Raw genomic sequence first — 25,891 nt, 5'->3', positions numbered from 1 at the left:
GCTGAAAACAGCAGCCCAAATGCAGCGTGCTTTGGGGGCAGAACATTTTCTCTTTCAGAGAAAGAAAATGAAATGTATTATTGAACACAAGCCAAAATCACAGGTACCAGCTGTACTCAGCTTCCCGGAAGGAATAACCCAAACATCAGAAACCTTCTGCCTGCTTCTTTCACGTAGAAAGAAACCTTCCAGAAGCCTCTTGAGCTAAGTAGAATAGGGAAGATCTCCGCACATCAGATCAATACTTTCTGTACTAAGAAATGCAAATGGACAGCATCATCTCATGTCTCATGCCCCCCCCTTACTGGGTTTTTTCCTCCCCTCCTCTCTGCTTCCCAGGAGTCTTTGGGGAGTGCGACACAGAGGCAGACGTCCTCCGCTGGTCCCGGCACAACAACTTCCTCCTGTACCACATGGGGACCTTCACTGCCTTCCTGGAGTTGCTGAACATGGAGATGGCGTAAGATATTATTCTGAAAACAGGATCTGAAGCTTGCATTTTAGTGCGGGCTCCTTTTGACTCTGTTCTTGGAAATAGCTATTTCAATTTTTAAAAAATAAATCAGGTGTGCATTGGGGAGGGGGAGTTCTGCTTCACAAAAACTCATAGATTGACCTGTGGAACTCATTGTGTGGCAAGAGCAAACCGTGCAAGGACTGGGTAGGGGAAGCAGTGGTGGACAACACATCCGGGGCCACCCTGGCCGCCGGACGAGGGATTTGAGGATGGAAATATGTTTCAGTGGCAGCAGATCGGTCCAAGATCCACTTGGACTACTGCAATGCGCTCTATGTGGGGCTACCTTTGAAGGTGACCCAGAAACTACAACTAATCCAGAATGCGGCAGCTAGACTGGTGACTGGGAGTGGCCACCAAGACCATATAACACTGGTCTTGAAAGACCTACATTGGCTCCCAGTACGTTTCCATGGTGTTGACCTTTAAAAAGCCCTAAACGGCCTCGTCCCAGTATACCTGAAGGAGCGTCTCCACCCCCATCGTTCAGCCCGGACACTGAGATCCAGCGCCGAGGGCCTTCTGGCGGTTCCCTCACTGCGAGAGGCCAAGTTACAGGGAACCAGGCAGAGGGCCTTCTCGGTGGTGGCACCCGCCCTGTGGAACGCCCTCCCACCAGATGTCAAAGAGAACAACAACTACCAGACTTTTAGAAGACATCTGAAGGCAGCCCTCTTTAGGGAAGCTTTTAATGTTTGAGGCATTACTGTATTTTAATATTGTGTTGGAAGCTGCCCAGAGTGGCTGGGGAAGTCCAGCCAGATGGGTGGGGTATAAATAAATAAATTATTATTATTATTATTATTATTATTATTATTATTATGATTATTATTATTATTCCCCCAACACACACTCATGAGCAGCCAGATTCAGTAGTCTACTTGGTGCCCTTGAAGAGAAGGAGCTTGACAAATTATGGAGTGGCTGCTCTCTAGCATAGCTAGGGCATTACATATAAAAGCCCTACTACAGGCTAAATTGGGACGCGGATGGCACTGTGGGTTAAACCACAGAGCCTAGGACTTGCCGATCAGAAGGTCAGTGGTTCGAATCCCCACAACGGGGTGAGCTCCCGTTGCTCGGTCCCTGCTCCTGCCAACCTAGCAGTTCAAAAGCACGTCAGAGTGCAAGTAGATAAGAAATATCTTTGCCAGTGTTGGAACGATAAGGAAGTTCCTAAAGTGAAATGGCTTTTGCTGTTTGCGGTCAGTGATGGGGGCAGTGGTGGTGCAGTGGTTAGAGCGCTGGACTACGACCTGAGAGATCAGAGTTCGAATCCTCCCTCAGCCCCTGAAGCTCACGGGGTGAGCTTGGGCCAGCCGCAGTCTCTCAGCCTCACCTACCTCACAGGGTTGTTATGAGGACTTAATCGGGGAGGTGGAGAATTGCGTTTGCCACCCTGAATTCCTTGGAGGACAGGCGGGATAGAAACTGAAGAAATAATAAATAATTTCCCTAATTGTCATTCTGAGGGCCACCACTAAAAAGGCTCTCTCTCTCTCATACGCTGACTCACTGCGCCTCTGATGGTTTGCATAGAGAAGGATCTCAGAAGCGGTTCGTGGCATGCAGGCAAATTTGGGTGGCGGCGAGGTGGTGATTAAAATTTGGCCGTGCTGGCTCACCCTGGTCATCAGAAATAATAATTTAAAGATAATTTTAAAAGCTGCCACGTTCCGCGATTGTCGTACTTCCCCTCCATCTGCTAGCAGGAGACGGATGCTTTTCCCAAGTCCGGCAATTGCAAGCCATCTGCCAGGGTACAATTAATTGCCAGTGATTCCGCCCCCATCCCCAATCTAAAGTCTCCAGAAGGAACAATTTGGTGGTATTTCACTCGATCTTTTCTGTGTGTGTGTATTCCAGCAACAGCCAAGCATCGGGGAGCGCCTTGAGGAAGCCAGCCATCTCCCTGGCTGACAGCACCGAACTCAGGTGAGTCCCTGATGTTGCCCTACGACTGTCGGTAAACGACCAAGTAAAATTAAAAACAATTAATTGCACATTTCTTCAAATTCCAATCAGATGAGCTTGATTCAGCCATCTGCACCTCCAGCAATCCTTGCTACCTCTCTGGTCTCCTAGCAACCCGCCCAGGTAATCCCACTAGCACACTTCCCTCCCTGGTTTGTTGTTGTTTAGTTGTTTAGTCGTGTCCGACTCTTCGTGACCCCCTGGACCAGAGCACGCCAGGCCCTCCTGTCTTCTACTGCCTCCCGCAGTTTGGTCAAACTCATCTTTGTAGCTTCGAGAACACTGTCTCACCATCTCGCCCTCTGTCGTCCCCTTCTCCTTGTACCCTCCATCTTTCCCAACATCAGGGTCTTTTGCAAGGAGTCTTCTCTTCTCATGAGATGGCCAAAGTAATGGAGCCTCAGCTTCAGGATCTGTCCTTCCAGTGAGTACTCAGAGCTGATTTCCTTCAGAATGGAGATGTTTAATCTTCTTGCAGTCCATGGGACTCTCAAGAGTCTCCTCCAGCACCAGAATTCAAAAGCATCCATTCTTCGGCGATCAGCCTTCTTTATGGCCCGGCTCTCACTTTCATACATCACTGCTGGGAAAACCATAGCTTTAACTATACGGACCTTTGTTGGCAAGGTGATGTCTCTGCTTTTTAAGATGCTGTCTAGGTTTGTCATTGCTTTTCTCCCAAGAAGCAGGCATCTTTTAATTTCGTGGCTGCTGTCACCATCTGCAGTGATCATGGAGCCCAAGAAAGTAAAATCTCTCACTGCCTCCATTTCTTCCCCTTCTATTTGCCAGGAGGTGATGGGACCAGTGGCCATGATCTTCGTTTTTTTGATGTTGAGGTTCAGACCATATTTTGCGTTCTCCTCTTTCACTCTCATTAAAAGGTTCTTTAATTCCTCCTCACTTTCTGCCATCAAAGTTGTGTCATCTGCATATCTAAGGTTGTTGATATTTCTTCCGGCAATCTTAATTCCGTCTAGGGATTCATCCAGCCCAGCCTTTCGCATGATGAATTCTGCATATAAGTTAAATAAGCAGGGAGACAAAATACAGCCTTGTCATACTCCTTTCCCAATTTTGAACCAATCAGTTGTTCCATACCCAGTAATCTCAGGTACCACTCAGTTTGGGAACCCCTGCTATAGAGAGATCCTTATTTCCAATCTCTCCCCCCCCCCCATTTTTTAAAATTGATTTTCACACAAACAAATAAACACACAAACAGATAAGCAAACAAACCTAAATCATAACCATATTGAAATTAATCCTATTTACATTGTTAAGTGACTTGTATCCTCCTAGTTGAATGTCAGTGTATATCGTTTTAACGGTTTTCCACATCAAAATTCTTATATCATTAACTTAATCATTTAACATATTTCTTTCTTCTCCATTCAGCATTAAACATATTAATTCATCACGTTACGTATTTAAATCCCAAGCCTATGTGGTAATTGCAAGCTTTTTCCAATTAATTTATCTTAACTTATTTAACTAAATAATCATTAAAATTTCATCCATTCTTCCTGGTACTCCTCCTCCTTCTGGTCACGGACTCTTCCGGTCAGATCGGCCAGCTCCGAAAAATCCATCATCTTCATCTGCCATTCTTCCACATTCTTCCAATCTTTTCCCCCAGGGCTTCTTTTTGGACTTTAGAAGTCCTTGCTGGGAACATTTTTTTCATTGGGGGGCGTCATTCTCTTGGGGTGGGCAATGGGTTCAGGTCCTCTGCTTCGGGACATTGATTTCTCCTCTCTGCTTTCCTGCCAGGGTGTTGTTGAGCGTCATGTACCTCATGGTGGAAGCCATGCGTGTGGAGATGGAGACGGACCCCCCTACGTGGAAGGCCGCCCGCGATACGTTCAGGACTGAGCTCAGTAGGTTTTTGTCAATTCTCTGATTGGGCACGGGGGCTTTCTTCTCCTCCCTCTGTGTAGTCTAGAATCAATTTAAATCAATTTATTTATTTCATTTTTTTCAATTTTTTTAATTAGTTTTCTAAATTTATAACAAACAAATAAAAAGAAAACATCAAAAAGAAAACAAACAAACATTTATCCTAACTAATTCCACTTTTGTTCACATTGTTGGGTGACTTCCTCAAGTCCCCCTGGCTGAGTTTCTATATAAACCATTGCAGCAGTTTTCCAAAACTATTTTCACATAAAATTTACTTAGTCAATTAACATCTTTCTTTCTTTCTTTCTTTCTTTCTTTCTTTCTTTCTTTCTTTCTTTCTTTCTTTCTTTCTTTCTTTCTTTCTTTCTTTCTTTCTTTCTTTCTTTCTTTCTTTCTTTCTTTCTTTCCTTCCTTCCTTCCTTCCTTCCTTCCTTCCTTCCTTCCTTCCTTCCTTCCTTCCTTCTTTCTTTTAAACCATAATATTCTACAACATCGCTTATTTAAATCTGGTCACAGACTCTTCTGGTCAGGTCGGCTAACTCCCAAAAGTCCATCATCTTCATCTGCCATTCTTCCACTGTTGGCACTTCTTGTAATTTCCAATTTTTGGCCTTAAATAAATTTATTTATTCGGTTTTTCATATTAAAATTTTACAGTCGCATATACAACATAGAAACCAGATTCCACAGAACCTCCTGGACTTCCCTCCTCCCTTTTGTGGGTCCTATTTTTTATTTTATTTTTTATTTTTATAGTAATTTTTATTGAGTTTTCCATATTTATAATATTCACATTCTGTCACACAATCCTGTAACTTAAAGCATTGCTCAAACTGAGCATCGACCTCCTTCGCTCCCTCTTTCGGACTTCCAAACATCTTTACTAAATTATTAGCATTTCTATAGCCACTTTTTTACCTTTTATCTTCTTTTTATATTTCACCTCTTTATATGTCAATCGGTTCCTTATTTTCACATTACAAAACATTTCAACTCAAGCCCACAAACGTTTTCGAATGTTTACAATGTGCTTTCACATAAAATACAAATTTGCTCCAGTCCGAGAGGAAATTAAAAAAGAAAGATGTAAATTTGTTTATGTACGCCACAACGGCTGCAAGGAAACTTCTGGCTCAGAAATAGAAATTTCAACATTGGAGGAATGGCAGGTCAAGATGGTGGAATACGTAGAGTTGGCAAAGTTGATGGGGAAGATCCGGAATCAGATGTGGGTCCTATTGTTAATCATTTCCTCCTGCATCTTTTATAATAATCCAAATATTTTACCTCTCCGTTGTATCCAAATTTCACCATTAAACTACGTGTTATTCCAATCCTACTAACAATTTTAACTGATTGCAATGGTTTTTGAGATACCGTATTTTTTGCTCTATAAGACGCACCAGACCACAAGACGCACCTAGTTTTTGGAGGAGAAAAACAAGGAAAAAAATATTCTGACTCCCAGAAGCCAGAACAGCAAGAGGGATCGCTGCGCAGTGAAAGCAGCAATCCCTCTTGCTGTTCTGGCTTCTGGGATAGCTGCGCAGCCGGCATTCGCTCCATAAGACGCACACACATTTCCCCTTACTTTTTAGGAGGGAAAAAGGGAGTCTTATAGAGCAAAAAATACGGTAAGTTATAAATTCCCTCCATTCCTTATTAAAATTTTGGTCTTCCTGATTTCTGATTCTTCCTGTCATTTTAGCCATTTCAGCATAATCCTTCAACTTGATCTGCCATTCTTCTCTGGTAGGGACTTTAGCTTCTTTCCATCTCTGGGCCAATAACATACGTGCAGCTGTAGTCGTCTTCTTCTTCTTCTTCTTATTATTATTTATACCCCGCCCTCCCTGGCCAGAGCCGGGCTCAGGGCAGCTAACACCAATAAAATCACAGTAAAAACATAATGGGGGGGACCAATTTAAAATACAGGTTAAAATGCAATTTTATAATTTTTATTTATATGCGATTGCATTACGAAGGCTGCAGACAGTTAAAGGCCAAGGGCCTGGTTACAGAGGAAAGCTTTTGCCTGGCGACTAAAGATATATAATGATGGTGTCAGGTGAGCCTCCCTGGAGAGAGCATTCCACGAACGGGGAGCCACCACTACGAAGACCCTTGCATTTAAATGGAAGTCATTTGGAGACCTCATTCGCAAGCAAATAGGAAAATCTAACTGATAACAACATTGGGGAAGCTTTGGGAAGAACATAAAAGAGAACGACTTGTGGACGGTCCAGTACATATCTCTACCACTATAATTAATTAATAATAATAATAATAATTCTAATTTATACCCGCCCTCCCCAGCCAAGACCGGGCTCAGGGTGGCTAAGACCAGGTATAAAACAATTGATTAAAATGCAACTTAAAAACAAGTTTAAAACACAACTTTAAAATGCAGCCTCATTTCAGTAGAAACTCAAATTAAAAACTTTTTGGGGATGAAAACGCAAAATCTTCACCCAGGCCAACTATCCAGACTGGTCTTACGTGGGCCAGAAAAAAGCCAGGGAAGTCCCCAAATAGGAGTTCCATTACAGAAGGAGAAAGGAAAGAGGGGGAGGGGATCAAGTTGATTCCAAGCCAAAGGCCGGGTGGAACAACTCTGTCTTACAGGCCCTGCGGAAAGAAATCAGATCCTGCAGGGCCCTGGTCTCATGAGACAGAGCGTTCCACCAAGTCGGGGCCAGTGCTGAAAAGGCCCTGGCTCTGGTTGAAGCTAATCTAACTTCCTTCTGACTTCCTATAGTATTTGTATTGCATCAATAGCCTGCAAAAAAACCCCACACTCGGCCCCTTTTGACTTGTGTCTCCCCACCTCACCCTCCCAGGTTTTCCACTGCACGGCGAGGAGCCGTTTGCACTCCTTCTTTTCACCATGGTGACCAAGTTCTGCAGCGGACACGCTCCCCACTTCCCCATGAAGAAAGTCTTGCTTTTGCTCTGGAAGGTCCTTGTGGTGAGTGAGATCCTGAGCTTGCCTTTCGACAGGAACAACTCTGGCTCAAGCGACGCGTGTTTGTGGCCTGTGGCAAATCATGCTTGCCGTAGGGGCTCGAAGAAAAAACACTCTGTTACGTGCCACCCCGGTCTCCGAGCGGCAAGAGATGTCGGGGGTTCCAGGCGCTTACCCAGAGCTCAGTTTCCTTATAAGAAAAAAAACTGCTCTCTTTCCCTTCTGGGGTACCCAAGAGCCCATATAGAGTCCTTAATGGGTTCCTGCCAACCTAGCAATTCGAAAGCACGTCAAAGTGCAAGTAGATACCACTCTGGTGGGAAGGTAAACAGCATGTCCGTGGCTTAGTCATGCTGGCCACATGACCCGGAAGCTGTACGCCGGCTCCCTCGGCCAGTAAAGTGAGATGAGCGCCACAACCCCAGAGTCGTTCACAACTGGACCTAATGGTTAGGGGTCCCTTTACCTTTACCTATTGGTAGGAGAAAATAACAGAGGCCAACTGGATTAGAAAGGTAAAGGGACCCGTGACCAATAGGTCCAGTCATGGCTGACTCTGGGGTTGCGGTGCTCATCTCGCTTTATTGGCCGAGGGAGCCGGCGTACAGCTTCCGGGTCATGTGGCCAGCATGACTAAGCCGCTTCTGGCGAACCAAAGCAGCGCATGGAAATGCCGTTTACCTTCCCGCCAGAGCGGTACCTATTTATCTACTTGCACTTTGACATGCTTTTGAACTGCTAGGTTGGCAGGAGCAGGGACCGAGCAACGGGAGCTCACCCCGTCGCGGGGATTCGAACCACCGACCTTCTGATCGGCAAGTCCTGGGCTCTGTGGTTTAACCCACAGCGCCACCCGCCTCAGACTGGATTATATTGAGAAGCAAAGCAGCTAGTATCTCGCCCATCTGGCTGGGCTTCCCCAGCCACTCTGGGTGGCTTCCAACATATATTAAACACATAAAAACGTAATAAAGCATTGCGCATGTAAAAGCTTGCATGATTTTTGCAAGCTTAATTTTGTGGCCGGGGGGCGGCGGCTACAAAATTGGTGTGTATTGGAGCTGTCTTTAGAACTTTGTACTTTCCCCAGATGGAGCAAAAAAAATATCTCACACCATCAGCAACAGCTGGTCAAGACAAGAGCGCAGGAATTGCTTTGTAGAAGCATATCAGTTCAGTCCTGCTGGATTTACTGTTAAATCTGCATTTGCTTGTTTATTTGTTCGTTAAATTTGCCATGTCTTTCCAACAAATGGTGCTTTAGGACAAGCAGAGTGGGCTCAGGCTGCGTTGTTCAGGACCCATCTGGGACCATAGCTGTCAACCGTCCCTTATTTGGCGGGACACTCCCTTATCCCAGCACCGTGTCCCACTGCTGTCCCTTATTGATGATGTCCCTTAAATTTCCCGGGTGTCAAAGGAAGCAGCTCCTCTTCCTCCCTCCCTGCCGGCCAGGGAGGAGGGAGGCTCCAACTGGGTTGCTTGGCTGCGTTGCTCACCCAATAAGGAGTCTAAGAATGACCGGGGGGTGAAGCTTGCATGCCTTGTGCCGATCAAATCTGCCGCGTTGCCTGGGGACTCGCCTTTGCTCAGCGCTTCCCAGCAGAGAGGTGACGGTGGTTTTCCTTGCTGCATCCCCTTTGCCGGGTTGCTGCGCTGTGGGAACCACCGCTTGAGGCTTCGTTTGGCTGCTGGCTGGGCTCTGTGCCTTTGGCTCGGAGGGGCTCAGAAGTCGAACATACCTTGGCTTGGAAAATCCCTTATTTTGGCTGCTGATCCCTTATTTCCGAGGCTGCTGGTCCTTTATTTTCAAATCTGTAAGTTGACAGCTATGCCTGGGACCATCTCTCTCTCTCTCTCTCCTCTGCAGTTCACCCTGGGAGGCTTTGACGCTCTGCAGGCCATGAAGGTGAAGAAGCGCCAGGAACTGGGCTTGCCCCCCCTGCCAGAGGACAGCATCCAAATCATGCGCAGCATGCGCGCAGCCTCTCCCCCCGCCTACGCCATCGAGCTAGTGGAGCAGCAGCAGAAGCAGCGGGGGCACCGGAGCAGGAGGGTAGGAGATTTGGGGGGGGGGTCTCACCTCTCTAAGGCCAACCAGGACTGGGCAAAACCCAGGTGATACCCGTATTTTTCGCTCCATAAGACGCACCTAGTTTTTAGAGGAGGAAAACAAGAAAAAAAATATTCTCAACGAAACAGTGGATGTGTGATTTTTGTGGTTCATGCTGTGGCCACAGACATGTGATCTGATGGTGAATTTGGGGTGACCCAATGCAAAAATCTTGAGGATCCATGTGGATCCGTGCTTTGTAATCATGTTTTTGCACCATTGCTGCCCCACGAAACAGTGGATGCATTATTTTTTGGGTGCAGGCTGTAGCCATGGACATGCTATGTGATCTGATGGTGAATTTGGGGTGACCCTTATCTCTATTCCGATCCCACTAATCAGCTGTTTCCTTTCAACACTCCCTTCCCTCTTGTTCGCCTTAGTGTCTTTTCCTTAGTTGGAGCAGTTTTTTGCTCCTCCTTTTCTTCTAATTTCTCTCCTCATTGCTTGTTTTAGTATTCCTGTCTCCTCTACATGCAAGTTGGCTGTCTTTACCTCCCCCCTTCCAGGCAGCTTCCTTTATCTCTAGCATCCCTTATCTCTCTCCCCGATCGGCAAACGATCAGCGGATTTGTTTCAGCACCCCCTTCCCTCTTTTTTTTTAAAAAGCACTATCTGTTTTTCGCCCCTGGGCAATTCGGCTCCAGGGACCACGCATTCGCTCCATAAGACGCACAGACATTTCCCCTTGCTTTTTAGGAAGAAAAAAATGCATCTTATGGAGCGAAAAATACGGTATATCACTAGCTAAACATTGTGATATACAGTCGTACCGCTGTCTACATATCCCTCTAGATACGTAATAAGTCTGGAATCAGGATGGAGCTATGGCTGGCTTCATGGTTTCCCCCACTTTAAAAAAAACCAAAATCATCTCTATTTAAAGTTCAAAAAGTCCGTGATTATACATGCCCTAAACATGGTGAGATACAGATAAAAGAGAGAAAAGCCTGTATAGAAGGGAAAATAAAGGGGGGGGGGAGCCAAAACTGTATACTTTACAAGGTTGTTATTCCTCTTCACCAGATCTTAACCTATTACAGTATTTGTAAGAATGGATTCCAAATATCATGGAATTTGTCCCTGGCAAGTCTGTGTTTAGATGCAAGTTGTTCATTTGTTGCGAGTTTGTTTAAGTCTTCAATCCAGTCTTAGAAGGGAGCTACATTTTTATTTTTCCAGTTCATCAGTATCAGTCTTTTTGCAGTGGTCAGGGCGCAGAAAGTCCACTCATATCATCCTTTTGTGAGGTTCCATGTTCTGGGTATGTAACTCAAGAAGATATTTTGCTCTGTAAATGTAAGATTGTTCCGTGCACTTCTGTTGGTGGTTTCAGTTACCTTCTGCCAAAAATCTTTCAATACAGGACAATGAAAAAACATGTTTTAGAGAAGCATTAACTCTATTGCATCTTCAACAGTTAAGATACCTTGTTGTTGTTTAGTCGTTTAGTCGTGTCCGACTCTTCGTGACCCCCTGGACCAGAGCACGCCAGGCCCTCCTGTCTTCCACTGCCTCCCGCAGTTTGGTCAAACTCATGCTGGTAGCTTCGAGAACACTGTCCCACCATCTCTGTCATCCCCTTCTCCTTGTGCCCTCCATCTTTCCCAACATCAGGGTCTTTTCCAGGGAGTCTTCTCTTCTCATGAGGTGGCCAAAGTCTTGGAGCCTCAGCTTCAGGATCTGTCCTTCCAGTGAGCACTCAGGGCTGATTTCCTTCAGAATGGAGAGGTTGGATCTTCTTGCAGTCCATGGGACTCTCAAGAGTCTCCTCCAGCACCACACTTCAAAAGCATCCATTCTTCGGCCATCAGCCTTCTTTATGGTCCAGCTCTCACCTTCATGCATCACTACTGGGGAAACCAGAGCTTGAACTATACGGACCTTTGTCAGGAAGGTGATGTCTCTGCTTTTTAAGATGCTGTCTAGGCTTGTCATTGCCCTTCTCCCAAGAAGCAGGCGTCTTTTAATTTCGTGGCCGCTGTCACCATCTGCAGTGATCATTGAGCCCAAGAAAGTAAAATCTCTCACTGCCTCCATTTCTTCCCCTTCTATTTGCCAGGAGGTGATGGGACCAGTGGCCATGATCTTCGTTTTTTTGATGTTGAGCTTCAGACCATATGGTCTGAAGGTCTAACCTTAATATACCCAAATTCATCCTCCTCTTCCACACGACCATTTCTTTCCCGATTTTTGCATAGCGCACAAAATACACACATCGTGATTCGTGATATATTACCAGGTCAGAGACTATGAAACTGGATACCATGATATGGACTTCATTTTGAAGCCAACTCAGTCATAACAGACACATTACCTCCCTTTAAAAAAATGTGTTTCATCCACTCCCTCCGCTCATTTGAATTAAATGCATGATTAAAAGCGATTACCTTTCAGCAAAACTCAAAACCTCGGCGAATGTGGGTGTTTTGTAGCTGCCTCAAGAGGTGTTGAGATTTCTGCAGTGCAAACCTATTGCGTGCCTCCTCCGAAGTGATGGTTTGAACAATTAGTAGTCTAGAAATAACCTGGAATGAATAAATGAGAAAAAAGTCCCTTTGAGCTGCTCCCAGGTAAGTGGTAGGAAATTGCAGCCTTTGTCAAGGACAGGCTACAAATATATGGCCACTTTCCTGGAAGTAAAGCCCATTTAACTCAGTGGGACTTCCGAATAAACACGCGTAAGACACTGCTGCAAAGTTGTGTTCATTGGTAGAAAGGAAGGCCGTCTTTAATGGTCTTTTGTTAAAATGATATTTTTAGAGGAGGTTTATGAAAAAGCCCAAATGACCCCCCTCACCCCTGCTTAAAATGTTGATTTTTCCTATAGCCAGTTAAGTGTCCAAACAAATGTAAAGTTTTAACCTTCTACATCTCAAGGGTTCGATTAGAACTACTAAAACAACAACCCAAAAACTTCTTTTCTTTCTTTTTTTTTTTTTGGAAGTTGCTGTTTTGAAGCAAACTTGCCTCACCTCTGTTTCCTCCCAACCAAATACAATCCAAATTAAGATTAGACTGGTTTTTTGGGCGGGAGAAATGTTCAGGCTCTGGCTTTGGTGAATCTAGTTGTGGTGCAGCCAGGGCAAATACGTATCCAGGAGTCCGCTATCAGTTTTGCAGCCAGGGACATGCTATAGGACCACCAACTTCTGCTGCCACGCCAAGCTTGCAATATTGGATATTGACTTTGCATGCCCGTGGTGGCAGCTTGTGGGGCCCCTGTGTGATCGTAGGAACGTCAGAAGGATCTGCTGGATCCCCAGGGGAAGGGAAGATGGGCAGCAGGGCCCTGCGCTGAAATGGTTCCCTTTCGCAAAACTCTGAGCGGGACGTTCCAGCAGAAGTGGTGGAGTGCCACATCTTGCGTTTCTGCCACCCAAGGCAGCTGCTTCATCATCATCTATTATTTATACCCCGCCCATCTGGCTGGGCTTCCCCAGCCACTATGGGCGGCTTCCAACAAAATATTAAAATACAGTAATGCATCAAATATTAAAAGCTTCCCTAAACAGGGCTGCCTTCAGATGTCTTCTAAAAGTCTGATAGTTGTTGTTCTCTTTGACATCTGGTGGGAGGGCGTTCCACAGGACGGGAGCCACCACCAAGAAGGCCCTCTGCCTGGTTCCCTGTAACTTGGCTTCTCACAGCGAGGGAACCGCCAGAAGGCCCTCAGTGCTTGACCTCAGTGTTCAGGCAGAACGATGGGGGTGGAGACACTCCTTCAGGTATACTGGACCGAGGCCATTTAGGGCTTTCAAGATCAGCACCAACACTTTGAATTGTGTTCAGAAACGTACTGGGAGCCAGTGTAGGTCTTTCAAGACAGGTGTTATGTGGTCTCGGCTGCCGCCCCCAGTCACCAGTCCAGCTGCCGCATTCTGGATTAGTTGTAGTTTCCGGGTCACCTTCAAAGGTAGCCCCACGTAGAGCGCATGGCAGTAGTCCAAGCGGGAGAGGACTAGAGCATGTACCACTCTGGCGAGACAATCTGTGGGCAGGTAGGGTCTCATCCTGCATACCAGATGGAGCTGGTAAACACCTGCCCTGGACACAGAATTGACCTGAGCCTCCATGGACAGCTGTGAGTCCAGAATGACTCCCAGGCTGCGCACCTGGTCCTTCAGGGGCACAGTTCCCCCATTCAGGACCAGGGGTCCCCCACACCCGCCCGCCTCCTGTCACCCCAAAACAGTACTTCTGTTTTGTCAGGATTCAACCTCAATCTGTTAGCTGCCGTCCATCTTCCAACTGCCTCCAGGCACTCACACAGGACCTTCACTGGTTCTGATTTAAAGAGAGGTAGAGCTGGGTGTCATCTGCATACTGATGAACACCCAGCCCAAACCCCCTGATGCTCTCTCCCAGCGGCTTCATATAGATATTAAAAAGCATGGGGGAGAGGACAGAACCCTGAGGCACCCCACAAGTGAGAACCCAGGGGTCTGAACACTCATCCCCCAACTCCACTTTCTGGACATGGCCCAGGAGGAAGGAGTGGAACCACCGTATAGCAGTGCCCCCAGCCGCTATCCATCCCGCCTCATGGGTGGACCAGTTCTGGAGGCAGCTGTGGATGGGCTACTAAATTCCTCTCTACCAAAACAGTCATTCTCCTCCTTCTTTCACCTTCAGCCTCTGATGAAACAGGACAGCCTCGACATCTACAACGAGAGGGACCCATTTAAGAACGATGAGGTGCTGGTGGATGAGGAGGAGCCCGATGACATCGACAACAGCATCGAAGGGGAGCTGGACCTCTTGGAGCGGGACACCGTCATCCAGGCCGTGTCGGCCCCTCGCCCGCCTGTCGAGAGGGTCTCCTTCCCAAAGGGGCTTCCCTGGGCCCCCAAAGTCAGGTATTCCCACCCCTGGCTCCTACCCTTCGGAGCGAGATCCCGTCCTGGGGCCTGATCCGTGCAAGTGCTTGGTAGGGGAACGGCTGCAGCAACTCAGGTTGCATCTTTGGAATCTCCCTGCAAGGAGAAAGCTAGCAAACAAGGGTGAGCAAGCAGGACTAGTGTGTCTGTCCCTGATGTGGTGGTGGTTTTTTGCTTGGTAAAGGTAAAGGGACCCCTGACCTTTAGGTCCAGTCGTGGCCGACTCTGGGGTTGCAGCGCTCATCTCGCTTTATTGGCCGAGGGAGTCAGTGTACAGCTTCCAGGTCATGTGGACAGCAGGACTAAGCTGCTTCTGGCGAACCAGAGCAGCGCATGGAAACGCCATTTACCTTCCCACTGGAGTGGTACCTATTTATCTACTTGCACTTTGACATGCTTTTGAACTGCTAGGTTGGCAGGAGCAGGGACCGAGCAACGGGAGCTCACCCCGTCGCGGGGATTCGAACCGCCGACCTTCTGATCGGCAAGCCCTAGGCTCTGTGGTTTAACCCACAGCGCCACCTGCGTCCCTGGTTTTCTGCATGAGAAATTCCTAAATTCTGCTGTGTGGCTAAACCAGCCCTGGGAGAGGGGCGTCCTTCGAACTGTGTGCCCATATCCAAATTGTTGCAGTCCACCCCTCAAAAGAAAAAGAACTGGATTTTTCAAAGAGAATAAATAAAACAGGGAACATGGTTGAATCTGAAGTCCCCGGGGCTATTTGGGATGCGATGAGCACTTAATTTGCTTCTGTGCAAGAGCTGTGATGTAGAGAGGCTTCCGTGCTTATTGCGCTTGGCCTACAAACCCATATTCAGAATAAATCCTTTTCACCTCTGTGTGATGCCATCTGAACACAGATCAGCTGGAGGCAGAATGTTTCCTCTCAAGCTGCCTAGATATTGGAGAGGGTCGTCCCCCGTCCCCCCGTCCTGCCCCCTGATGTGTGGTGTAATTTTGTTATATATTCCACCACTGCCCCCACCTCGCCGCCGCTGAAACATCCTGCTTGTCTTCCAGACAGAAAGACATAGAACATTTCCTGGAGGCGAGCAGAAATAAGTTCATTGGATTCACGCTTGGGCGGTGAGTTATTATCCGTTTGGGGAGAGAAGGGTTGCACTTTGGGGCTGTTTTCGGCTTCTTGAGATGAAGGTTTCTGCTCGACGTTGATCACTGACTGGGCTGCCGGCTGAATGGAGGAGAGACTTGTCTCCTAGGAGCTGGCTTGCATGTTGCAGAATAACAGTGGGTTTGCAACCATGCATGTCAGGGCTCTAATCATAGACATTAGCTGTCAACCGTCCCTTATTTGGTGGGAAAGTCCCTTATCCCAGCACCGTGCCCCTTATTGATGATGTCCCGTAAATTTCCCAGGTTTCAAAGGAAGCAGCTCCTCTCCCTCCAACTGTGGCTCCAACTGTGTTGCTTGGCTGCGTTGTTCACCCAATAAGGAGTCTAAGAACGACTGGGGGGTGGAGCTTGCCTGCCTTGTGCCGATCAAATCCGCCATGTTGCCTGGGGACTCGCCTTTGCTCAGCGCTTCCCAGCGGAGAGGTGACGGTGGTTTTCCTTGCTGCATCCCCTTTGCCGGGTTGCTGCGCTGTGGGAACCACTGCTTGAGGCTTCGTTTGGCTGCTGGCTGGGCTTTCTGCCTTTGGCTCAGAGGGGCTCAGAGAAGCTGAACATACCTGAGCTCTGAAAATCCCTTATTTCCGAGGCTGCTGGTCCCTTATTTTCAAATCTGTAAGTTGACAGCTATGATCTTAGAGGTGGTGCGGCTTGATTGTCAGAAAACTGACCCTTTTGCCCCATGTGGTTTCCCCCCCAAAATCACTCCTTTCAGCAGAGCATCTAGCAGGGCCTGCAAGACGGAGCTGTTCCGCCTGGCCTTTGGTTTGGACGCAGTCTGACCCTTATGTTGCCCTCCCCTTATAGTCTTGATCCATCGGCTACTCGTAAAATGAGGCTGCATTTTAAATTGTATTTTAACCTGTATTTTAAATTGGTTCCCCCACCATTATGTTTTTACTGTGATTTTATTGGTGTTAGCCGCCCTGAGCCCGGCTCTGGCCAGGGAGGGCGTGGTATAAATAAATTATTATTATTATTATTATTATTATTATTATTATTATTATTATTATTATTATATTACTCCAACATGTTATACGAGGGGCGTCAGCCTCGTGCAGAACTAGGCGTCCAGGTTGCTCACTGGAGCAAAACGGTTTGAGCATACAGTGGTACCTCGGGTTACATACAGACTCCGCTAACCCAGAAATAGTACCTCGGGTTAAGAACTTTGCTTCAGGATGAGAACAGAAATCATGCTCTGGTGGTGCAGCGGCAGCAGGAGGCCCCATTAGCTAAAGTGGTGCTTCAGGTTAAGAACAGTTTCAGGTTAAGAACGGACCTCCGGAACGAATTAAGTACTTAACCCAAGGTACCACTGTACAATGATAATTCTGGTCCGACTGCATTGGCTGCCAATTAGTTTCCAGGCCCAATTCAAAGTGCTGGTTTTGACCTATAAAGCCTTGAATGGCTCAGCACCACAAAACATAAAGGACTGCCTCTCCCCACATCAACTGACCTGGCCCCGCAGTCATCATCGTAGGCCCTTCTTTGTGTGCCTCCTTCTCGAGAGGTCCAGAGGGTGGCAGCACGAGAACAGGGCCTTCTCTGCAGTGGCTGTCTGATTGTGGGATGTTCTCTCCAGGGAGGCTCGCCTGGCGCCTTCGTTACATATCTTTAGGTGCCAGGCAAAAACTGTCAGGAGCTTGTCCTACTCTCGAGTAGGACCCTGGCAGAGACACATGCCCGACTGGCATGTTCCCTCCCTCCTGGTCGATCGTTTGGGAGCTTCAAAAGCTTACTTCTGCCAGAACATCACAGCGACCGATGCCAACAGACACCGGCACACTTAGGGATCCGCAGCTTGCGTAACAGACCTCAGCAACTCAGCATTTTGGCTAATCTACTTTATTTACATATAAACCCACACGGAGCACTGCAACATGGCTCCCTCTCTCTCCACCATCAGACAGCAAGGAGAAAAAGACAAAGGACAATAGTCCCACTTCACGGAACACAGTAACACAAACATCCTGTCTTTGTCACTTCCCACTCCGTGGAGTCAAAACATACACCGTCATGTGGTAGACAACAGTCCCATGACTGCAATCACGGAGCAGGAATTCTAACAAAAACAGGCCTTTGACTAATTCAACCATTTATGGAAGACGGTGCCTTTGGGGGTGAAGTCAAACCGTTGGAGAGCTACAAGCCCTGATATGGCAGTAGAAACCAATACAGGAGAGACATGTTTTGTTGCAGCTGGGGCTGCTGAGGTGTCTGGTTTCGCTGTTACAGATTACCATGGCATTTTTCTCTCTCTGCGCTCCTCCAGGAGTGCTGCACCCCCTTGCCTCCGTGATTGAGGGGCACCTGGGCCACGCAATCTCATCATGCCGTGCGGCAGACATTTCAGAAAAGGCCCGTTCTGGAGGAGGCACACAAAGAAGGGCCTGTGGTGATGGCTGCAGGGTCCAGGTTCAAAATTACAGTGGTACCTCCAGTTATGAACTTAATTCGTTCTGGAGGTCCGTTCGTAACCGGAAACTGTTCTTATCCTGAGGCGCACTTTTGCTAATGGGGCCTCCTACTGCGTGCGCACACCTACGGAGTGCGACTTTCACCCGCATCCCAGGGCAAAGTTCGCTACCGGGAGCGTTCGCAAGGAGGATGGTTCGTAACCAGAGGTATTACTGTATATGGTATATGCTATATTGTATCTGGTGTATTCATCTGAAGGCAGCCCTGTTTAGAGAAATTTTTAATGTTCGATGCATTACTGTACAGTGGTACCTCGGGTTACATATGCTTCAGGTTACATACTCCGCTAACCCAGAAATAGTACCTCAGGTTAAGAACTTTGCTTCAGGATGAGAACAGAAATCACGCAGCGGCAGCGGGAGGCCCCATTAGCTAAAGTGGTGCTTCGGGTTAGGAACAGTTTCAGGTTAAGAACGGACCTCCGGAACGAATTAAGTGCTTAACCGGAGGTACCACTGTATTTTAATATTTTGTTGGAAGCCGCCCAGAGTGGCTGGGGAAGCCCAGCCAGATGGGTGGGGTATAGATAATAATAACAACAACTATTATTATTATTATTATTATTATTATTATTATTATTATTATACCATGGGAGCAAAGTCTATTCTGGAAGGTATTTTTTTGGAACCTTCCAGACATTACAAATAAGGGGAATTCATTTAAACGGGCTAATTAAAAAAACTCTACGATACAAAGGGGTATCTAAATTATAAAAATAGTTGGGCATCATTACCTGACGAGGCCGCAAACGTCAGTAAACAGATGCGCATACAGAGGGCTGAATACGATAACGTTTTTGAAATTCATGATCTAACAGCCTCTGCTTGATGAAAGAGAAAATATGTAACTCATCCAGTAAGAGGAGAGAATCTATTGCAATCCCTGTTCGTTTGAGTTTAAAGGCAATTGCAGAAAACCGTGTCAAATTAGGCGAATCTGTCAGTCAGTTAGTAGGCTTTCTGAGTCTGTGTATATTTATATTTTAACAATGCAAATGGTTGAGAGGTACAGGAACAAACGATGGCTGGCGTGTTTGTTGTTGCATGGTCCGCAGCTTAAAAAATAGAAGGTGATGCAAGGTGGAGAAATTGTTATTTGATAGAGAGATCAACTGCACTATGGATAATTAGATGATGGTTTGACACTAAGCCTCTCATTCCTGCCCCCTATCTCCCCCTCCCTCTTTCAGGGACACAGATACCTTAGTGGGGTTACCACGCCCCATTCACGAAAGTGTGAAGACCCTAAAACAGGTAAATTCTTTTTTTAATTAATTTTTTATTGATTTTTCATTGAACATACATACATACATACATACCTTATACAAATAAAGCACATATTTATCTAAGCTCTGCCGAGCTTTGGACTTCCCTCCATGCCTTCGGTAAGTATCATATAAATTCTAACATCATGCATTTTGTATGTTTTACTTTATCTACCATACACTGTTAGAGTTATTCTAACCCTGCCAGTGTCTTTAAAGTTTTAGAGTTGTCTCTTATATACGTCAAGTATTTACTCCAACTTTCTTGAAACTTCTGTTCATCCTGGTCTCTTAATTTTCCTGATATTTGGGCCAGGTCTGCATAATTCATCATTTTAACCTGCCATTCCATAATAGTAGGTATTACATCCGTTTCCCAGTTCTGGGCCAACATAGTTCTTGCTGCCGCCGTGGCATATAGAAAGAGGCTTTTTTTAAAATTTCCTTTCCTGTCAATCCCAGTAGAAAGGCTTTGGGCTTTTTTAGAAAAGTATATTTAAAGATTTTTTAAGTTCATTGTAAATTAATTCCCAGAAGCCCTTCACTTTACCACAGGTCCACCACATCTCCCTCCACCTTAAAAGACCTTAAAACAGGTAAATTCTAACTTAGGCGCTTACATGATGGCGCCTCTCTTTCTGATGGTGGGTTTTGTGGGGTGGGGACTGTTGGGAGAGCACTCCGGGCTATCTGCAGCACCCCCAACCTCTGAGTGTCCTCCGTAGAGCATAGCTCTGGAAAAGACATCCCCTTCTTCTCCAGGGCCCTCCAGCGACATAAACCAAATTGATTTATGCACACTAGCCTTCTCTCTTGACAAAGCAAAAGATAGAGGTATCGTAGTTCTAAACTACCGTATTTTTCGCTCTATAAGACGCACCAGACCACATGACGCACCTAGTTTTTGAAGGAGGAAAACAAGAAAAAAAAAATATTCTGAATCTCAGAAGCCAGAACATTAAGAGGGATCGCTGCGCAGTGAAAGCAGCAATCCCTCTTGCTGTTCTGGCTTCTGGGATAGCTGCGCAGCCTGCATTCGCTCCATAAGACGCACACAAATTTCCCCTTACTTTTTAGGAGGGAAAAAGTGAGTCTTATAGAGCAAAAAATACGGTACTATTTATTTACAGAATATTTACAGACAACAGCATTATGGCGTCTGTTCTCTCCAGCTCCGAGAACAAACAGAACAGCGTAATAGTGAAATTGCCGTATTTTTTGCTCCATAAGATGCACCTGACCCTAAGACGCACCCAGTTTTTACAGGAGGAAAGGGAGAAAACCCCGTTTTTTGAAGGATCAGCTCAAAGTTGTGCAGCTTCTTTTGCAAAGGGAAAAAAATCCTGTTTTTTGTGGGGTTCAACTCACAGTTCTGCAGCTTCTTTAGGAAAGGAAAGGGAGCTGTTTCTACAGTTTCCAGACAGATAATCTAATCAGCCAGTCTCAAGTTGCTGGGGGGGGAAACTGCCTCCGTCTGCAGAACATTCAACACTGGAGGCCTGGGCAAGGGGCCAGAAAGGGAGCCAGCGACCGACCACATATTTGCTCCATAACACGCACAGACATTTCCCCTTACTTTTTAGGAGGAAAAAAGTGTGTCTTATGGAGAGAAAAATACGGTACAGGTTCACAGACTCTCACACCGGAAGAGAGATAAGACAGTTGTCCTTTCTCAGGTTCCATTCAGACAGGCGTGTGAAATATAACCAATCACAAAATCAGCATTGGCGAGTATGAAATCCTAACAAGGACTTGTCAGTTGTGCATTAGGTAAAGGGTAAAGGGACCCCTGACCATTAGGTCCAGTCGTGACCGACTCTGGGGTTGTGGCGCTCATCTCGCTTTACTGGCCGAGGGAGCCGGCGTACAGCTTCCGGGTCATGTGGCCAGCATGACTAAGCCGCTTCTGGCGAACCAGAGCAGTGCACGGAAACACCGTTTACCTTCCCGCTGGAGTGGTACCTATTTATCTACTTGCACTTTGAAGTGCTTTCGAACTGCTAGGTTGGCAGGAGCAGGGACTGAGCAACGGGAGCTCACCCCGTCGCGGGTATTTGAACTGCCAACCTTCTGATCGGCAAGTCCTAGGCTCTGTGGTTTAACCCACAGCGCCACCCGCGTCCCGTCAGTTGTGCATTAGTCCCTCAGTCATTAATCCCTCAGGGATTATGCCTTACTGTCCTTCCCATAGCTCTTGGTCCTGGAAGACTTTGTCTAGAAGTTCCTGCTAGCTGGTCTGAGATGCCTCTACAGTAATTCTTTCTCTGACCACCTGCCATGGTGGTGCAATGAGAAAGGAACCCGAGGGGACCCTCCACTCTGGAGGTGTCTGATAATCACATTGGGGCTGCCCACTGGTTTGCCGTTCAAGTTGCCGTGATCTTTTGACCGAAGCCTCCCGTTTGCATCTTGTCCCCCAGCATAAATATGTCTCGATCTCCGAAGTGCAGATCAGGAATGAAGAGGAGCTGGAGAAGTGTCCCATGTCTTTGGTAAGCTTCCTTCTGAATCCGTCTCTTGGGCTGCACCCCAGTTTTTCAGAACAGCAGCGTATACCTGCTCCTAAATCTCATTCTATTTGACCTGAAAATGTACAAGAAGAAAGTTCCCAAATCTAGAAGGATGTACGGGGCATTTATTGGACTCACAGCTGTCCGTGGAGGCGTAGGTCAATTCAGCCTCATTTTAAAAGCAGCCCATAGATCAAGACCATAAGGGGAGGGAAACATAAGGGTCAGACCGAGTCCAAACCAAAGGCCAGACGGAACAGATCTGTCTTGCAGGCCCTGCAGAAAGATGTCAAGTCCCGCAGGGCCCTAGTCTCTTGTGATAGAGCGTTTCACCACGTCGGGGCCAGTACTGAAAAGGCCCTGGCCCTAGTTGAGACCAATCTAACCACCTTGAGACTTGGGACCTCCAAAGTGTTGTCATTTGTGGACCGTAAGGTCCTCTGTGGGGCATACCAGGAGAGGCGTTCCTGTAGGTACGTGGGTCCTAGGCTGCATAGGGATTTAAAGGTCAAAAACAGAAACTGGTTTTGAGTATTGGGCTGCAAGTGGAGCTGCCCTGTACCCCCTTTTGTTTCCTGATTGGATTGGAAAATGGTGTGACAGCTGCACTTCACAGCCTTCCCTTCCCATCTCTCCTTCCTGTATCCATCCTGTCGTGCTTCAGGGGGAAGAGGACGTGCAGGAGACGCCCTGCGAAATACTCTACCGGGTGATGCTGTACAACTTGCCACAGTACATGGTGGGTATCATCTGTCTGCGTGCAGGAGGGAAAATGAAGATCGGGACCTTAGCAGTGCTGAGACGTAGCAATGGGGAAAGGGCATTGGCAAATCAGTCGTGTGCCATTTGCACTTGTGGCAAACTGGATTACATTGACTGATCGCATTCATGTCTCTCCTTTTCTCCAAGCTCGTTGTGGTGTGGCACGGTTCTCTCCCTTTCCCATTTTAACCTCTCAACAGCCCTGTGAGGTAGTTTAGGTTAAGAGACAGCGACTGCACCTGTAGCGTTCCCAAAGCAAGGAAGGATTGGACTCTGATTAATAGAATACACACAAGGCTTGACCAGCAAGACTCTGGGAGGAAGTGCCAATAATAATAATCCCGCCCGCCCCTCAGCCCAGGTCGTTTTATTCACAAAAGAACTTTTTACACAGTGTTTGTAAGAACCAATCGGATTTCCTCTGAGCATTTAAAAAAAAACCATGTGGGACAAAGTCAGATGAGAGAAATTCTTTTAACTACAAAGAAACTATTTCTTACTTGAGCATGCATATGTAGCTCAGAGTAAATAAAAGAGGAAGCAAGGAAGAATGCTTTTAGGAAACCCCGGAGGTCATAAACAGGAGATGGCAGTATTTACCATCTCTTTGTGAACTCTCTTCCTGGCCCTTAAGATCTATCTGAAGATTAACAAACTCCATCAAAGTAACCTACTATCTTTATGTACTGAGGATACCTGGGTTCTGATTGGGTAACTTGTTTAACTAATTCACCTCCAGCACTCTGATATGTTAACGTCACAATGCCTGATTTGGGGTCTGGGGCGGGTGTTCCCCCCTGCTACAGATAGCACTGCTGAAGATCCTGTTAGCTGCAGCGCCAACTTCCAAAGCCAAGACGGACTCCATCAATATCCTGGCCGACGTCTTACCTGAGGAGATGCCGTAAGTGCTTGACTGATAAATCACCTGCTGGGTGACATCCGGGTAATCTCCCCTGAGCTGGAGCTGGGCAATGGGCGAAGGTCCGTCAGGTTTCTGTGATGGATGTCGCGCACACTTGTTGCAGATCAACTTTTTGGGAGTCAGGCTTACCCATTTGAAACATGGTCTTTTGGGATGTATATGCGAGTGTCTTTTTCCTTCGTTGCAATGCTGAATCCTCAGAAGGCTGTGGCAGGGTTTACCGTATTTTTTGCTCTATAAAACTCACTTTTCCCCTCCTAAAAAGTAAGGGGGAATGTGTGTGCGTCTTATGGAGTGAATGCAGGCTGCGCAGCTATCCCAGAAGCCAGAACAGCAAGAGGGATTGCTGCTTTCGCTGCGCAGCGATCCCTCTTGCTGTTCTGGCTTCTGAGATTCAGAATATTTTTTTTCTTGGTTTCCTCCTCCAAAAACTAGGTGCGTCTTGTGGTCTGGTGCGTCTTATAGAGCGAAAAATATGGTGATATATGCCCCCTACAGAGCAGCAATAATACCAAATTCATTAGGATTTGCAGACAGCAATAGAAGCTGTAGCAGTGGTTGGCATGTTAGAATATGGCTGCAGTGGACCTTCTGATTGCATTTAGGCTCTGCTAGTACTCTTAAAGGGACGCGGGTGGCGCTGTGGGTTAAACCACAGAGCCTAGGGTTGCCGATCAGAAGGTCGGCGGTTCGAATCCCCGCAACGGGGTGAGCTCCCGTTGCCAACCTAGCAGTTTGAAAGCACATCAAAGTGCAAGTAGATAAATAGGTTCCACTCTGGCGGGAAAGTAAACGGCGTTTCCATGCGCTGCTCTGGTTCGCCAGAAGTGGGTTAGTCATGCTGGCCACATGACCCGGAAGCTGTACGCCGGCTCCCTCGGCCAATAAAGCGAGATGAGCGCCACAACCCCAGAGTCAGCCACGACTGGACCTAATGGGCAGGGGTCCCTTTACTTTTACCTTTAGTACTCTTAAAATCTGTGTACCACCTGTGTTCCCACAGGTCTCAGGGCAGTTCGCAATTCTCTATCAGTCAAAGAGAAAATAAATTACATTTCAAATGAGCAAAATGGAGGGGAATTCTCATGGATGAGGTTTGCCAGTTGCACTAACCTTCCTTTCCGTGGGGTTTTGGTGGGTGACCTTTTTATGCCTTCCACAAATCATTGGGCAGCCTCGCTTGGGTGCCCTTGATTCCTCACAACCCCACGGCCTCCTTAATTGTCGTTACAAAGAAAGATGGTGAAATGCAACCGTTTGCTTTTAAATAAGAATGTCAGGCGTCTTAGCAGGCAGCGTTGCAGTGACCTGCTAGCCTGAAGTAGGAATCACTTCAAAGAAAAGAAGCACCTGGGCCTCTGCTTGATTATTCATCTTTTTCACCGTTTTTCTCATCCTCTGACTTCTGGTGTGCCAGAGATGGGGGACCTCAGGCTCAGGGGCCAAATCAGCCGTCTAGGTTTGATTTGAGTTTCTATTGAAATGAGGCTGCTTTCTAATGTTGTATTTTACAGTGGTACCTCAGGTTACATACGCTTCAGGTTACAGACTCCACTAACCCAGAAATAGTGCTTCAGGTTAAAAACTGTGCTTCAGGATGAGAACAGAAATCGGGCTCCGGCGGTGCGGCAGCAGCAGGAGGCCCCATTAGCTAAAGTGGTGCTTCAGGTTAAGAACAGTTTCAGGTTAAGAACGGACCTCTGGAATGAATTAAGTACTTAACCTGATGTACCACTGTAATCTTGTTTTTAAGTTGTATCTTAATCAATTGTTTTATATCTGGCGTTAGCTGCCCTGAGTCTAGTCTTGGCTGGGGAGGGTGGGGTATAAATAAAATTTATTATTATTATTATCTCTGATTGGTCTTTGAAACTTTCCCCAGCCCTCACCTTTTGCTGGAGCTGCTTCGCCCCCTCCCTGTGTTGTTGTTTTTTTTGCCTGGATTTTGAACTGGGTCGACTCTGAGCTGCTTTTAAGGTCTCCCTCCTTTTCCCCACCCCTTTCTGGGTTAGCATCACAGTCCTTCAGAGCATGAAACTGGGGATTGACGTGAACAGGCACAAAGAGATCATTGTGAAGAGCATCTCGGCCTTGCTTCTGCTGCTCCTGAAGCATTTCAAGCTGAACCACATTTATCAGGTGCGTCTTCGGAGCAGTAATAAGGCAGACTTGGTCCCTTTCCCTCCCAGGTTTCTTAGATTGGTGTTTGCATTTGGGGTTCTCTGTTACAGTGGTGCCTTGATAGACGAAATTAATCCGTTCCGCGAGTCTCTTCGTCTTGGGGTTTTTTCGTCTTGCAAAGCACGGCTCTTAGCGGCTTAGCGGCTATTAACGGCTTAGCAGCTTTAAGAAAAAGGAAACAAACTCGCAAGAACTCGCAAGACGTTTCGTCTTGCGACGCAAGCCCATAGGGAAAATCGTCTAGCGAAGCGACGCAAAACCCGAAAAACCCTTTCGTCTTGCG

At 46.9% G+C, this 25,891-nt stretch overlaps 1 protein-coding gene across 1 annotated transcript in view; it reads left to right on the top strand.

Annotated features, from left to right (window-relative positions):
• STRIP2 (striatin interacting protein 2) overlaps positions 1 to 25,891 on the top strand; it is a 70,933-nt gene that overhangs the window by 34,776 nt on the left and 10,266 nt on the right. The window contains exons 5-16 of the mRNA XM_081926938.1: positions 340 to 460; positions 2,384 to 2,452; positions 4,265 to 4,371; positions 7,234 to 7,361; positions 9,229 to 9,414; positions 14,107 to 14,330; positions 15,372 to 15,437; positions 19,156 to 19,219; positions 21,651 to 21,722; positions 22,405 to 22,479; positions 23,309 to 23,406; positions 25,440 to 25,566. Of these exons, the coding sequence (XP_081783064.1) occupies positions 340 to 460; positions 2,384 to 2,452; positions 4,265 to 4,371; positions 7,234 to 7,361; positions 9,229 to 9,414; positions 14,107 to 14,330; positions 15,372 to 15,437; positions 19,156 to 19,219; positions 21,651 to 21,722; positions 22,405 to 22,479; positions 23,309 to 23,406; positions 25,440 to 25,566 (1,337 nt within the window). The remainder of the gene's footprint in view (positions 1 to 339; positions 461 to 2,383; positions 2,453 to 4,264; positions 4,372 to 7,233; positions 7,362 to 9,228; positions 9,415 to 14,106; positions 14,331 to 15,371; positions 15,438 to 19,155; positions 19,220 to 21,650; positions 21,723 to 22,404; positions 22,480 to 23,308; positions 23,407 to 25,439; positions 25,567 to 25,891) is intronic.

The sequence above is a fragment of the Podarcis melisellensis genome, assembly GCF_964234715.1.
Source record: "Podarcis melisellensis genome assembly, chromosome: 10".
NCBI lineage: Eukaryota > Metazoa > Chordata > Lepidosauria > Squamata > Lacertidae > Podarcis > Podarcis melisellensis.
Note: the sequence above shows the minus strand (reverse complement) of the source record. Positions and strands in the feature narration are given on the sequence as shown.